The sequence below is a fragment of the Ailuropoda melanoleuca genome, chromosome 2, assembly GCF_002007445.2.
Source record: "Ailuropoda melanoleuca isolate Jingjing chromosome 2, ASM200744v2, whole genome shotgun sequence".
Taxonomy (NCBI): domain Eukaryota; kingdom Metazoa; phylum Chordata; class Mammalia; order Carnivora; family Ursidae; genus Ailuropoda; species Ailuropoda melanoleuca.
In genome coordinates, this window is record NC_048219.1 from 71,535,295 (window position 1) to 71,550,213 (window position 14,919).

Consider the following 14,919-nt stretch of genomic DNA (forward strand, 5'->3'; position numbering starts at 1 on the left):
TACATTTTTGGTCCTTAATAACCATGATATTTTATAAACATTTACTAAATGGACATTTATTAAGTGAACATGCCTTAGTGTGTGTTTAGCAAGGTATGTTAAGGTCCAGAAAATATCAGGTAATTATGGTTATATGAGACCTAACCCTAGAAAAGGGATTCAATCTAGTATTTTGCCTAAACCTAAAAAGTCTAACAGGTCTAGAAGTTTCCTTTAAGACAAAAGCATAAGGTTTTCAACATTCTGGCTATAAAGTAGCCATGTATGTAGGATTCTCTCTGTACTGAATGCAATCGTGCAATAATAGAGGCTTAAAAGCTGAAAATGACCATTTAACTTCCTATTGACTATTGTCTTCATTACCTTCTCCCTAGAGAAAAAAGTAATTTCATAGTTGCCAAATTAGTTTAAAGAACACTGCAATCTAAGTCAAAAAATCAATAACAGTTTTTAGGATTTTTCCAGGCAGAAATTTTTGTTTCAGGAGAGAACATAGTGGACTATATGCTATTTCTGTCACACTTTTGTTTTCAATACATTCACAATTAGAAAATAAAGAAGAGAAGCAAATAAGAAATAAATTAGGTGACTTAAATATTAGGTATATCCTTACAATAAGTGGCAATTTTTTAAAACAAGCGACACTATCAAGTTACTAAGTTTTCCAGTCCTAAAACTACTAGGTCTAAATTAATCTTCAAAAAAGAAAAAAGGAAACAGTTTTAGAAGATGCATAAAAGAGGATTTTGTCTATGCCATTTGGTTCATTTGATTATGTTGCTTAAGGTCGAAGGAACACGTCTGGCTGAACAATGGAGAATTTTAATCCTAGTTACTTGCTATTTCATCTTTACTTACTTGCTATTTCATCTTTAGCTAACAATTAATGTTGTTATGTGGGGGAAAAAAAGTTTGAACTTCCTTATCTCTTTTGAGATAGTCAATCATAATACATACTCAGAAAAACAAAATAAATAGTCAATATTAAAATTCATAAAGATTTAATGATTCTTCACAGAGTCTGAAAAAAGGGAGAACTCTTATCATTAGAAAAAAGTTTCCACTAACTTTTATACTAAATTTCTCTAAACCTAGACTAGATAAAATAACGGATGTAAATAAAATAAAGGATAAAATAAATGGTATACCTGAAAAATACCTGAGTGATTATTTAGGACAAAGTTCTCATTTTACAGATTTAAAATAAGGCTCAGAGAAATGAGACAATCTGACTCAGTTTATCAGTCTAGTTAGTATGAGAACTATAATTGGAACTCAGAACTTTTACTCTCAATTTAAAATTTTAATTATTTTTCTCTACATCTATCTGTTGCTTCTGAGACCATACACATTCAAAACAACCAATAATCTCAAGTTATTTTTCTACATCTAAGGAGCAGACATTTTTTTCCTGGGTGTTTCTCTTCACATGTATCTCATCATCTATAACTGTATTTACCTCTGTCATTTTGCCACTACCCCTTTTGCCAGCAAGTTCACAACTTTCCCATCCCAATTAAACACCTTTCCTTTAAATTCTGTCTTTCCTAAAAATCTTTGGAAGACACTTATTCCGGAGACAAATTTGAATTGATATTTAAATGTCTTAAGAAGAAAAATTCCAGGGGCGCCTGGGTGGCTCAGTCCGTTAAGCATCTGCCTTTGGCTCAGGTCATGATCTCAGGGTCCTGGGATCAAGCCCCACATCGGGCTCCCTGCTCGCCGGGGAGCCTGCTTCTCCCTCTCCACCCAACTCTTGATCTCTCTCGCTATATACTCTGTCTCTCTATCAAATAAATAAATAAAAAAACAATAAAAATTCCAGAGACAATATGTGTGTGATATATATATATATATATATATTCAACAGGCCTTCCGCAAATAATTACAAGTTCAACCCTGTCTGATCAATCATTGTGCTCAGCTGCTAACTCAGTAAGACACGATATCCTGAAGTTCATCTGTGATGATAAGAATGAATTGGGATTTTCATCAAAGTAGCTGAGTTCATTTCAAATGCATGACGTTTTACATATAGTAGAACTGAATATAATTGCATAACTTGACAATGTGTCAATATGTTACTTTTTATTTAGCAGGAAATTAAATTATAATGGATATAAGTCCATCCCTTTTTGTTATCCATTCCTTATTGATATCAAATCCACATAAGATGTTGGGTTTTTTTTTTGTTTGTTTGTTGTTTGTGTTTTTTTGGTGCTTTTAATAACATTATGACTATGGGAATAAAGTTATCCTTAAAATCAAAATTTATATTCCATAATTTCTCAACAAAGCTACAAACATTTATTCTAAACCTTAATTTTTAAATGTAATATTATAGTAAGAATTAACAATACTGACTGTGAGTAATGCCATTTTATTTTAACATAACCACTGAAGGATTTGGGGGATCTACATTGACATTAAACATTTATGTAAAAAAAAAATTCTCAATTTCAGTTTCTTGTTCCAAAGGCAAACTACAAATGCTCCACAAAAAATCCCACATTCTTTCATCCACCCCTGCTTACTTTTAATCTTTATTTCCTTCACATTAATACTTTTGCTTTGCATACAGTATAATGTATAAAGACTTCCTCTTCCTCCAACTGATTTAGGGTACTTCTAACTTTTGCACTGCGTTTCAGCTAAAAACTTTGGGGATTTTAGCAAAGAATGAAAGGAATAAACATTCCTCTGTTATGCATACAACTGGATATTGTATAAACCCTGTAGCTAATTTATTCATAAGGCAACTCTATAATTTATAAAAGGTAAACATGTGTAAGAAAAAAAAGGGGTACAGGATTAATTCTGTTTATGACATATCTTTGCTTCTGTTCTATAATTTAGTCCTCACTCCAAGGTGTAATCTTTTCCAACAAAGTTTCCAGGATACACAGTACAAAATCAGGCTTGCATTGTCTGGTATCAAGTAATTATTTAATATATTGGGAAATGGAATATCTGTTGAATAAATTTAAATTTCTGATCTAATAGATATAGGGCAATTAAAATCACCTAAATAAATTATATTTTACCTTTTCACCTTTAGAGCCCTTGAGACCTCTGACACCATCTGCTCCCTATGGGATAAATTAGAAGAATTAAATGACTGTAACATTTTGCATTGAAATTACATGGTGTGAAAAAGAATAACATTTACCTTTACTCCTCGGGGACCAGGGTAGCCAATAGGACCCTGTGGACCAGGAGGACCCTAAAAAAGATGCGTTGCTATTTAAATATATAATACATTGAAAGTACTACTCATTCACACACAGTAATTTTACCAAATAATCTACAAGAATGTGGCATTTTTCTACTATTGGTAAAGATTACTTTGAGAGTTTATCATTTGTTTCTAAAGTCTGAAATGAAGAACAAACCATGTGACCAGCCCTACCTACTCCAAATTTATTGTATCATATATTTATGCAAAAAAATAAAGTGAGTAATTGCATGATTAATAACTAATTTTCTAAACCTGAAAATATCTGGTGTCCTCAATGTCTAAAAGAGACAAATATTTGTAATAGAAATCTGGTATAACTTTTGTAGAATTCACATCATGAAGAACATGATCAAAATTACATATTTTCCAAAGCCAATTTCATTTAATTAATTTACCTAAAGGAAACAATTTTTAAAATATATAATTTCTATAGTAATGCTGCCTTTTAATGCTATTTTAATAAGAATCTAAAAGTAGCAAATCTAAACAAAATTATCCTACCCACTTCTCTTGTAATCCAAAATAGTATTAACAATAAATAAGCTCTTATTTTAATATTTTATTTAGATATTTTGATAATCGTTGCTCTTACAGTTAAATCTCTTTTTTATAAGTTACCAGAGAGTAATAAGTAAAGATAAAATTGGGGTGACATAACCAGTTTATTGATATTTACTAATTCTTATCCAATTTCATTATTATCATTTATGGTAATTTATTCCACATATACTACATATGCAAAATCTGAATTTATCTCTGATCATGAGACTATTTATTTAAAAAAAAGATAATACAGTCTAATTTATAAAGTTACTGATACAAAATTAAAAGTTATCTATCTAAGACACATCTGTTTATTACACTCTAAACAAAAATAACTACCAGGACATAATTTATATTTAAATTACAGCAAAAATCTTTAGAAAGTAAGGACATGTTTAAAGGTAGATACAAACTATTTTCTGATACTTATTTTTTAAAATTCCTATCCCTAAGTGATCATAGAAGAATATATAGTATAAAGATGACCAAAGTAAGGCATTTTCTCTTAGACATAAGGTTACAGGACATTTACATGGACACTTTGTAACATACCAGAGCACCCTTTTCTCCAGACTGGCCTTCTTTTCCAGGATGACCCTACATTTAGTAAAAACATAATACTGGTAAGATGCAATATTAATGGTAGTTTATAACACTATGAAATTGTTCCTTTTTTTCAAATCTATTGCTTCAAAAGATATTGAACATTTTGCATGGTGTCATAAGGTTCTAAATAACATTGGAAATTGTAGCATTTGCAAGGAAACATAATAAGCTTATATTTTATGGATGTAAGTTTCACCAACTACATAATGTATTTGAGAGAGTTTAGGAAAAGTACATAAAACAATAGAGAATGTTCATTAACAATTCAACCCCAGTATCAATTAGTTCTTACATAAAGATATTTATTTCAATATGACTTCTATTTTGCATATTGATCAAATAATCAAACATGCATCTTCAAAAGGCAGCTAAGGCATATGAATGGGACATTGGAAAATATAGCACGATCACAAATCTAATAGTGTTAATAATAAATTATTGAGAGTCAGTAAAAAAAAAAAAATGTATAACTCCATCACAATTACACCCAGTAAAAATTTTGTATCCTAGCTCTAAAATATAAGTAATTTGAGGAGAAAAAAGAAGTATAAATAACAAAATTTTTTAAAAAGATTTTATTTATTTGACAGAGATAGAGACAGCCAGCGAGAGAGGGAACACAAGCAGGGGGAGTGGGAGAGGAAGAAGCAGGCTCATAGTGGAGGAGCCTGATGTGGGACTCGATCCCATAATGCCGGGATCACGCCCTGAGCCGAAGGCAGACGCTTTAACCTCTGTGCCACCCAGGCGCCCCAATAACAAATTTTTAAAAATAACAACTGCAGGGTTGCCTGGGTGACTCAGTCATTAAGCATCTGCCTTTGGCTCAGGTCATGATCTCAGCGTCCTGGGATCCAACCCTGCGTCAGGCTCCCTGCTCAGTGGGGAGTCTGCTTCTCCCTCTCCTCCCCTCTTATGCTCTCTCTTGCCATCTCTGTCACTGTCTCTGTCTCTCAAATAAATAAAATAAATAAATAAAATAAATAAAATCTTTTTAAAAAATAACAACTGCAGATATTATATAATTACTCATTTTAGTATTATGCATTGGGGTACAATAAACATTGCTATGTTTCTAGAAAAGGCAGAAATCTCTGAAAGTTGAGAAATTTTCATGGAAGATGTTTGAGGAAATTTACTAAATGGTGAGAAATTACTCCTGGACCCTCAGGAAACATGTACTTTGAAAAGTGAGAGAGAATGGGAAAGCATTTTCTATGGGGGGGAAAAAAAAGACCACAGGACAGGTATAGCAATAAATTCTCACAGAATGCTGAGAGAAAAGTGAGTGGATGTGTTTGCCTGGAACTGACGGTTCATGAGGAAGTAGGAAGATCTTGAAATTCTCGCACCAGAGTACTAGAATGAGCATATCCAAGGACCACTGCATGATCCTTAAAGATTTTGCAATATGGAAGTGACATGATGAAATGGTATTTTAGAGGGATCAATGTTTCGTTAATGGTTCAATTTGTTTTTATCACTGACTTCAGAAAATCACTTCTAAAACACATGTAAAATCTATTTTTGGCAATAATATATAGAAATTTTAATGACAAGTAACTATTACTTACAGGAGGCCCATCAGCCCCAGGAAGTCCTGCAAGGCCTGGTTTTCCTTGTGGTCCCTAATCAAATAGAGAAAGGGAATATTTTATTTTAAAAAGTGAGAATAATGAAAAGTCTAACTTTTACATAGGAATATGCTATTAATAAAACAAGTCACTGGATTTATCTATAAGCAATAAACGTTTAAATGACTTTTAAATATATGTAGAAAATGTTATACTGAGATCAATGAAAACCAAATTTGACATATGTTAAAAACATGCTAGTTTTTGGCCTGCTTTGTAGTCCTAAATGTATCTTTTTTTAAATTAACAAATTAGTTTTTGCCTACCACAATAAACTAGGGCTTAGAGAATAGAAAGTAAAGCAATATGGGTCAAGAATATATTGACTTATACCATCGAAGAAGAAACACTGCATATTTCCATCAAAGATGTTAATGAGTGCTAATTAAAATAATTATATGGTAACATCAATGAAACATAACTAATTTTTTAAATGTGTTAAGAAATGTTATATTGTGACAGTTATTCATGGGACACAAAGAAAAACATAGCTAATATTTTGATGTCAAAGGGTATAACCTAATATGCAGGTATTAACACAAAGTAACTATATTTATTCAACACATTACTCTAATTCCTTTTTTACCCATGGAAGGTTTCAAATGTTTTTTAACATGCCATCACTACCGTTGGAACATAGTAAGAATGACCACCATAGGAAGTAAACTGTTTCTTGATAGGAAGATAGGCATTCTGCCGAGAATAATTAACTTATCAAGTCTCCAGAGCCCAAACAATTATAGCTTACTGATCAAATAATCAGGCAGAATTTAGAACCAATTGAAAGGGAAAAGCTATATAAGCAAGCCTAGATATTGGACATAATACCCATTTCCATTCTCAAGAGAGTATTTTGGACAAGTGTTGTATTTATATAGACTTATAATCTAGAGCCTACAAGAGATGTAACTTAAATCATAACAGAACAACAAAGAAATTGAAAATAACCTTTAAATTGAACAATTTATATTTTATAACTGAGATTAACTGCATCTCATTTAAAGGATTTAAATGTTTCAATTTACCACTCTGCAAAGTCATTTTCAGTCAGGTAATCTAACATTATGTAATAACCATTGCAAAACACTATATTTTTAATGGTAGTATTTTGTCAGTCACATAGATTATCTTTTGCACTCAAGACAATGGTCTCATTTCTTTGAAATAAGATGTAAAGTACAAATGCAGAACTATTTCATTGATTATTCTTATCAGCAGTTGTGATTTTTTATGACAATGACCTATGGGCAATACTACATGGATTTTTTGTTGCTGCTATATTTAAGGGACTAGAAATATTAAAAATCTTCAGCTATAAAATGATTTTATTTAAAAATTAAGTTAACCATTCTGACTGGTGTGAGGTGATACCTCATTGTGGTTTTGATTTGTATTTCCCTGATGGTGAGTGATGTTGAGCCTCTTTTCATGTGTCTGTTAGCCATCTGGAATCTTCCTTGGAAAAGTATCTATTCATGCCTTTTGCCCATTTCTTAACAGGATTATTTGGGTTTTTTGGGTGTTAAGTTTGATAAGTTCTTTATATATTTGGGTGTTAAGTTTGGGTGTTAAGTTTGATAAATTCTTTATATATTTTGGGTACTAACCCTTTATCAGATATGTCATTTACAAATATCTTCTCCCATTACATAGGTTGCCTTTTAGTTTTGTTGACTGTGCCCTTTCACTGTGCAGAAGCTTTTAATTTTTATGAAGTCCCAATAGTTTATTTTTGCTTTTGCTTCCCTTGCCTCAAGAGACATATCTAATAAGAACCCGATGTTTATAGCAGCATGATCAACAATAGCCAAATTATGGAAAGAGCCCAAGTGTCCATCGACTGATGAATGGATAAAGAAGATGTCATATATATATATATATATATATATATATATCCATATACTTAAAATGAGTGAAATTTTATGATGTGAAATTATACCCCAGTAAAGCTGCTTATTTTTTTAAATTATATATTCACAGAAATCAATGAAAATAAGTGGAAAAGGTACTAAAAAGAACCAGCCAGCACTGGACTGTAACTACAGGGGACAGGAACTATTAGCTAAGGAATCCGGCAGAAGAAATCGGGGAGAAAGACATCTCTTTAATTAAAGATTTATTCTTGTTTTGATCCAGACATTGAGTTATTAACAAGAACATCTTTTGCCATTTATACGTGAAAAATGGTGAGAATGATAACTTAACCATTTTCTCTTAATCAGATCTTGCTAGAAACCCTTTGTCACAGGCAAACCTAATGACATTTTTTTAAATAATGGGAAAGAAAAGGAGAACCAAAATGAAGAGAAAACATTCATTCATACCAGTGCATTTTTAAAATTAATATAGCTGAGAATGTCACATTTGGAGGCTATCCAAATGGAACTATAAGAATTTTATCATTTCTAGTTGAGATGTATGAATGACTCCCCCCATACTGTACTCTCAAGATTTTACTCCAGATTAATTCCTTATGTGCTGAGCCATCTTGACATCTTATCAAAAATAGAAGGCAGACTTTGCTTCTGCCTAGGTGACCAGGCATTACCAGAACCCCAGAGTAACTTACTTTTTCACCAGGAGGACCGATTGGACCTTGTGGACCAGGAAGACCCTATTTTAAAAGAATTTATTTCATATGTCAGGAACCACATCATAAGAATACATTTTTTTAAACAGAAAAATAACCTTCTATTTCACATGAAATGAGTCATGAGAATCTATATACATTCCCCACATTTCCCAGAAAGTTTTGGAACACTGTGAGGCATTTTACACAGGCTACTCTTCTGGCAGTGGGACTGTAATGTGATCCTAGTCAGAACCCTTCTGCAGGTGTGGCTATTCGTGCTGGCATTCCATGAACACTGAATGACTCATTTTATTCTTGGAAAAAAGGGGCCTCTGCAAATTTGCTCAAATTTTTTAAAAAAGGGAAAAAAGTATTATCTTCCTACTTTCGCGTTGCAAACATTTTAGCCCTACACGGAAATGCTGAAGTTGCCCGTGTTCTCATGAAAAGCTACCATCTTACCCTATTATCTCAAAGGATCTGCAGTGGCATGGACTTACCTGAGGTCCTGGATTCCCTTGCTGACCTGGAGGTCCAGGCTCCCCTTGGGGACCCTGCCAGAGAAAAATATAGAGTCTTTAAGAGCTATTTCACATAGTTGGTTTTTTTTTTCTTCTCAATTGAAAAACAGTCCCCAAATCAGTTTTCTCTATGGAGAATCCGGAAAATCTCATAAATATTAATGCTAGCAGAAGCTAATGGACTTAGCAAAATGTTATTTTTGCTATTTTATTTGCTGTTATTTTGTAAATTTTTATTTTAGATATAGCAACAAAAGTGGTTTGTTTGTACCTAGATTATAGAAATGAGTTATTTTACAGATGATTTCTACATACCATGTTTCCTTTTGGTCCTGGGGGGCCATCTACACCTGCAATACCCTTCAATAAAGAAAAAAAGAATTATGTACATTTTACATATATGCAAATATTTTTATATATGTAATTACGTATATAATATATATGGATGTTTATAAGTTTAAATGCTACAACAGACAATTTTTAAAAAATTAACCTAATAACATGACACCCACTAGCCTAGGGTGACTAAAAATCATTTTAGGATTTAGAGATGAGGAAAAAAGCAAGGTCTATACTCTCCTATCCGTGTCCACTTTGGTGACAACCTAGCAGCATTTTCCACTGTGTGCTGGAAATTTGACATGAAACACTAAAGTAGATAAACCAAAAAGAAGAGAAAAGAAAGAAAGGGATGGGGGGAGAATAATCAGTTCAACTGCTAGTCAGCATCATTAGGTCTTAGAATATAACAAAACAGTAAATACCTAGCTGTCTACTGAAAGCTGTCATGGCCTTAAGATTTAAAATATCTGACAACAAGCTTTCCCTAGAAAATTGTGAATACTTCCAGCAATACATACAGGCTGCCCAGTAGGTCCTGGAGTCCCCCTTGGTCCCAGCAAACCTCGTGGACCCTAGAAGGGAAACCAAAAAACAAAAAAAGAAACAAAACATGTCCTCATAAGAAATGCCCTCAAAATACACTTCCTCCTCCAAAGAAATTTAATGCAACGTTTAGAGTAAAAATATCCATACATCTTCTATTAACACACTGCCTGTGGTGTTTAAAATACCATTTTTATGTAACACAAATATCTCATGTTTATCTTGATCCAAAAGTCAGAATGGGTAACACAGAGTTTAGCACATAAACTATGTACCTTTGATTCTATAAATTTACCTATGAGTCACTTGGGAAATTTAAAAAATAGGAAATAGCTTAATATTTTGTCACTTTTGTGTCATTTTCTGATTTGAATGGAGGACTGAATCTTATTAAATCTTATTATTCAATCAGACAGACTATACACATCAAAAAATCCTGTTTTTCTTGTTTTGTATTAGGTAAATTCCTTCTTCAGAGAATATTCATAAAGGGAAAGAAACAAACAGGTATTTAAGCAAACTATATGTATGGGTGATAGAAATCATTTTCCTGAGAGATTTTTTTTTAATTATTATTCTTTAAACTTAATCAATCTCTTCTCTTCTTTTTCCCCCTCCTCCACCTGCTCCACCTTCTTTTCCTTCTTTAGAAAAATGAGTACAGTAATTTACTGCCTTTCCTATTCCCTAGAGCCATCATGCCTTTGAGTTGACAGGCTCTATAATGGGACAAACTAGGACTGAGATTAAGAGGCCTGGCTCTAGTCTGGTGTTTTGATTAACTAGCTTTGGGTAAACCTCCCCAATTCAGTTTCCTCATTTGTACAGTTTAGTGGAAAAAAATAATATAATTTAGCACATTTTATCCTTATATCTGATATATACTAAGCACCTAATTTTTTGTTCCTTCTGGCTGTTAAGATCCATTTATCTAAATATATGAATGGATTCTGGAGCTATTGATGATATAAAAAAATAAGATAAAACAAAGAAACAGCAACAAAAACTAGGTAAGATTTTTGGCTGAAAAAATGTTCTATTTCACATTTCTTTCCTTTCAATTGTGTAAGACTTTCTGTATAACAAAGCTTTATGTGCCCTTCTTTTAAAATGTTTTCCCATAATGATTACCTGGTTTGTTAGCTTAGGTGAGACTGCTATAGTCACCTGAGTTTATTATTGACTTTATATGTACATCACCAAGAACTATTCTTCCGAAACAGAGTATTATTTTTTTTAAAAAATGAAAGTTGCTTACAGCTTCACCTGGAAGACCCCTAGGTCCTATTTCTCCATCTTCTCCCTGTTATTGACAAAATGAATGGGAGGGTAACGCAATTAGACAATGTATCAATTCAACATGACTTTGTTCTCTTACATTTTCATTTCAAATATTTCTTAAAAGAAATTAAATTTAATATACCCTCATTCCATCTTCTCCAGGAGGACCAGGAGGACCTTGGGGACCCCGTTCACCCTATTAAATAAATATAAATACAATTAGAAAATGAAATAAAGCAGAATGTTTAGAAGTCTATCCTACAGCTATCCTGCTGAATATACAGACAATTTGGCAGGAAAACATATACTTTCTTTGTCCTTCTCAGAACACTGCAGTGATAAATCATAATTTTACATTAATTGACTTTATATATCACTATGCTAGAAAAAAAATATTCCTTCAACTTGAAAAACAAAAAGGTTTGAATAAAATAGCTAAAATAATTTTCAGACAATTATTACAAACTAAATCATGTAGAAAATTATTTTGCTGAAGATTGTTTTAAACAGATACAGTTTGGTGATTTTAATTTAATTTAAATTTTTTCTGCTTCTAAGAGATTCATAGTGAATCAGCACAACTAACTACAGCTAAAGAAATTTTGGATTTTTTAAAAAACTACATCTCTTGACATGGGGTTGGTATACACTAAATATCTTGCTAGACATCCATAGTGTTCTCTTTTCTTTTTTCTTTTCTTTTAATATTCTCCAATTTACGTAAAGTTTGTCTTATCTTCATTCCTAACTTCTGGAGAAGAAAAATGTAAAGGTCCAAAGCTTTTCTTTGTCTCAGAGACTGCCTCTTTGCTTAATTTCCCACTAAAAATATCCACTGGATTCCTGTTCAGCATGGTGGCTTGTTAAGCTTTTGCAAATTATAAGCTCTTGCACTGGATTGCAAGCTTATATTATCACAAGAAATAGCTTGTGGTGTATCTATCTATGGGCACCATGTAACAAGATAATAAAATACAGTGCCCAGTATATTGTTATATTGATTGACTGCCTAAAGTGGACTCAATATAAGTATATTTCCACAAACAAAATGTAAGAGGGAAATTAAAGTGATTATCAAAAATTAGAGGCAAAATTAAATCTCCACACTTGCCTTTCTATAAATATGATATTTTCCACATACATGTAAGGATTCTGCCTGAATTTACATTTGGATGATTAATGTTTAAAAGTAAAGAACTTATATCGATATTGCATGTGTAATTTCCATTTATCTTTCTTCAAGTATGTACTAGATGTCATAACTTACTAAATTACTAGATGCACAAATATTTAATTTTCTTTTTTTGATTTCTTAAAGTCTATCAATTCTAAAAAATTTCGTAATATTCCTGTATTATCCTAGTATGCAAAATGACAGAATGGTATATCTTACCCTGTGACCTTTGTCACCTGGCAGACCCGGAAGTCCATCAAATCCCCGATCCCCCTGTAAAATCATCATTATCATCATATCATTATCATCATCATCACATTCTCAACCTAATTCTATACTGTAATGTAAATATGAAATATTCGTTCGTATCAAGAAACTCTATTTTAAAATATAAAATTTTCAGGAGTGAACCAACATACAAGATCTAAGTAAATGAATATATGAGCTCCAGACCTTTGCCCCAGGTTCTCCTGGCATTCCTCTTCCTCCATCAGCACCTGGACGACCCTGAAAATGCCAAGAACATGACTAAGCAAAAAGGATTCCTCCTGGCACAGAGTAAAAGGAAACAAGATAACTGATGATTTCAGAAGCCCTCAAAATACACAATGAAAACCAGTCCTACCCTTTTTCCAGGTTTTCCCGTTGGACCAGGCGGACCTTGAACACCACGAGGGCCCTATATCAAAACATTGCAATTTATTCATTTTATGGAATTCTTGATCAATAAACTGAATCATACAGAGACAGATGGTTTTAGAAATGTATATCCTCTTAGCTTTACCTGAATTGTTTTAACATAAATTATTTCTTACGTAAAAGCTCAGATAAAGCAGAATATAAGAGAATCAATTTTTCTTAAAAAAAAGTCATTTTATTAAGTTTATAGAGACATCTGATTACAATTAAACAAAAGAAATACAAAGTGATAGTTTAACCTTTAAAGAAAATCCTCACTTACTTTATTTTCAAAATCTTAGGGTTTTACATTTCCCTTGACTGAAAACACTCTTAACCATCCATCTCATTCCTCTTTTCTTCCCAAACCCTTTTTCCTTCACCTTTCTCCTTTATTTTTTGGAGATCCTCTTCCCCATGTTTATTCTTTTATTTAACTTACCACATGGAATATAATTGCCTTTTTTAATAGTTGAATCTCCCATTAAATTGTTAAGTGCTGTGGTTTTAGACTCAGTCTTTTCTCCATTATACTCCTACAACTTAGCATAGTGCCTGGTACATGTTTCTTTCCATCACCTACAAAATGCTGGAGGACAATTTGGCGATCCCAAATGCAAATTATTGCCTGGTACCATGCCATGTCAGACTAAAGGTTAAAGATTCTCAATGTTTCTTTCTTGAAGTAGTACAATATAATGTTATGTCAATAAACAATGTCTTTGGTGGGGCTTGATACATATATTTTTAAAATAAAATCACACAGCTAATAATAGATCAAATGTAGTTCTAGTATAAACATATAGGCCTTTATATTTAATTAACTATACTTTTCAAAGTTAAACAGTATGCATATAATGAGTGTGGTAGCAAATGTAAAACACATTTGAAATTGTGAATGTTTTTTATCACTGTACAATGTTGATTATAGAAATATGAAATTAAAGTTGTCTAATAATTAGAGTTTTAAAAGAATATAGCTTTTTAAGAAAATTTTTGTTATGAAATGACTTTACCCTGTATCCCAGCTGGAAGGCAAGGGTCAATACTAACAGCACAGATCTTAATTTTTAATGAAAATGATCCTTCTTCGTCTGATATTGTATTTCTTTGGACTTGAGTTCAGGAAAATCACAAAATCCATGACAACTACTGAAATGCTTTCAGATTCAACTATTTTGTAAGGGGGTGAATTTGATGAAAAAATTTATAAATTTTCAAAAGCTTAAACTCCTTAGATTTTTCAAATAATGACATTTCAGTATTTTTATGCAATTCTCAGTTAAGTTGCAATGCTTTCCATCCTTCTATGGTAATATTAACCAACCATGATAAAGAAGGCTGCCATGTTCTGAATTACCCAATTATCTTTCTCAATTTTCTTTGATTTTTTCCCCTAATTCCAAAATAAACTGTAGTGCATCCATACAAAAGAATACTACTCAGCAACAAAAAGGAATGAGCTACTGATGCACTCATCAGCTATGATGAATCTCAAAGTCAATATGGTGAATGAAAGAGGCCAGTCTCAAAAGGTTACATAATGCATGATTTCATTTGTACAGTACTCTTGAAAAGAAAAAGACTATGGTAATAAAGAACAGATCAGTGATTGTCAGGTATTAGGGGTTGGAGGGACGATGTGACTGTAAAGTATTGGCTCCAAGAAATTGCTTAAGGTTATAGAACCATTCTCTATCCTGATGATTATAGTAGTGCTTATAAAGAATATATATTGGTGTTACAATTCAATTTAACCTTGTAATACTTAAAAAATAAAACCAATT

General features: G+C 32.2%; 1 protein-coding gene across 2 annotated transcripts in view; it reads right to left on the reverse strand.

Annotated features, from left to right (window-relative positions):
* Window positions 1-14,919, reverse strand: part of COL11A1 (collagen type XI alpha 1 chain) — a 188,127-nt gene that overhangs the window by 92,828 nt on the left and 80,380 nt on the right. For both annotated transcript variants that reach the window (XM_011224596.3, XM_011224597.3), the window contains exons 16-28: window positions 13,080-13,133; window positions 12,908-12,961; window positions 12,674-12,727; window positions 11,423-11,476; window positions 11,258-11,302; window positions 9,975-10,028; window positions 9,430-9,474; window positions 9,094-9,147; window positions 8,591-8,635; window positions 5,962-6,015; window positions 4,334-4,378; window positions 3,170-3,223; window positions 3,045-3,089 (exon numbers count right to left, since the gene is read on the reverse strand). In XM_011224596.3, coding sequence (XP_011222898.1) covers window positions 3,045-3,089; window positions 3,170-3,223; window positions 4,334-4,378; window positions 5,962-6,015; window positions 8,591-8,635; window positions 9,094-9,147; window positions 9,430-9,474; window positions 9,975-10,028; window positions 11,258-11,302; window positions 11,423-11,476; window positions 12,674-12,727; window positions 12,908-12,961; window positions 13,080-13,133 — 657 coding nt within the window. The remainder of the gene's footprint in view (window positions 1-3,044; window positions 3,090-3,169; window positions 3,224-4,333; window positions 4,379-5,961; window positions 6,016-8,590; window positions 8,636-9,093; window positions 9,148-9,429; window positions 9,475-9,974; window positions 10,029-11,257; window positions 11,303-11,422; window positions 11,477-12,673; window positions 12,728-12,907; window positions 12,962-13,079; window positions 13,134-14,919) is intronic.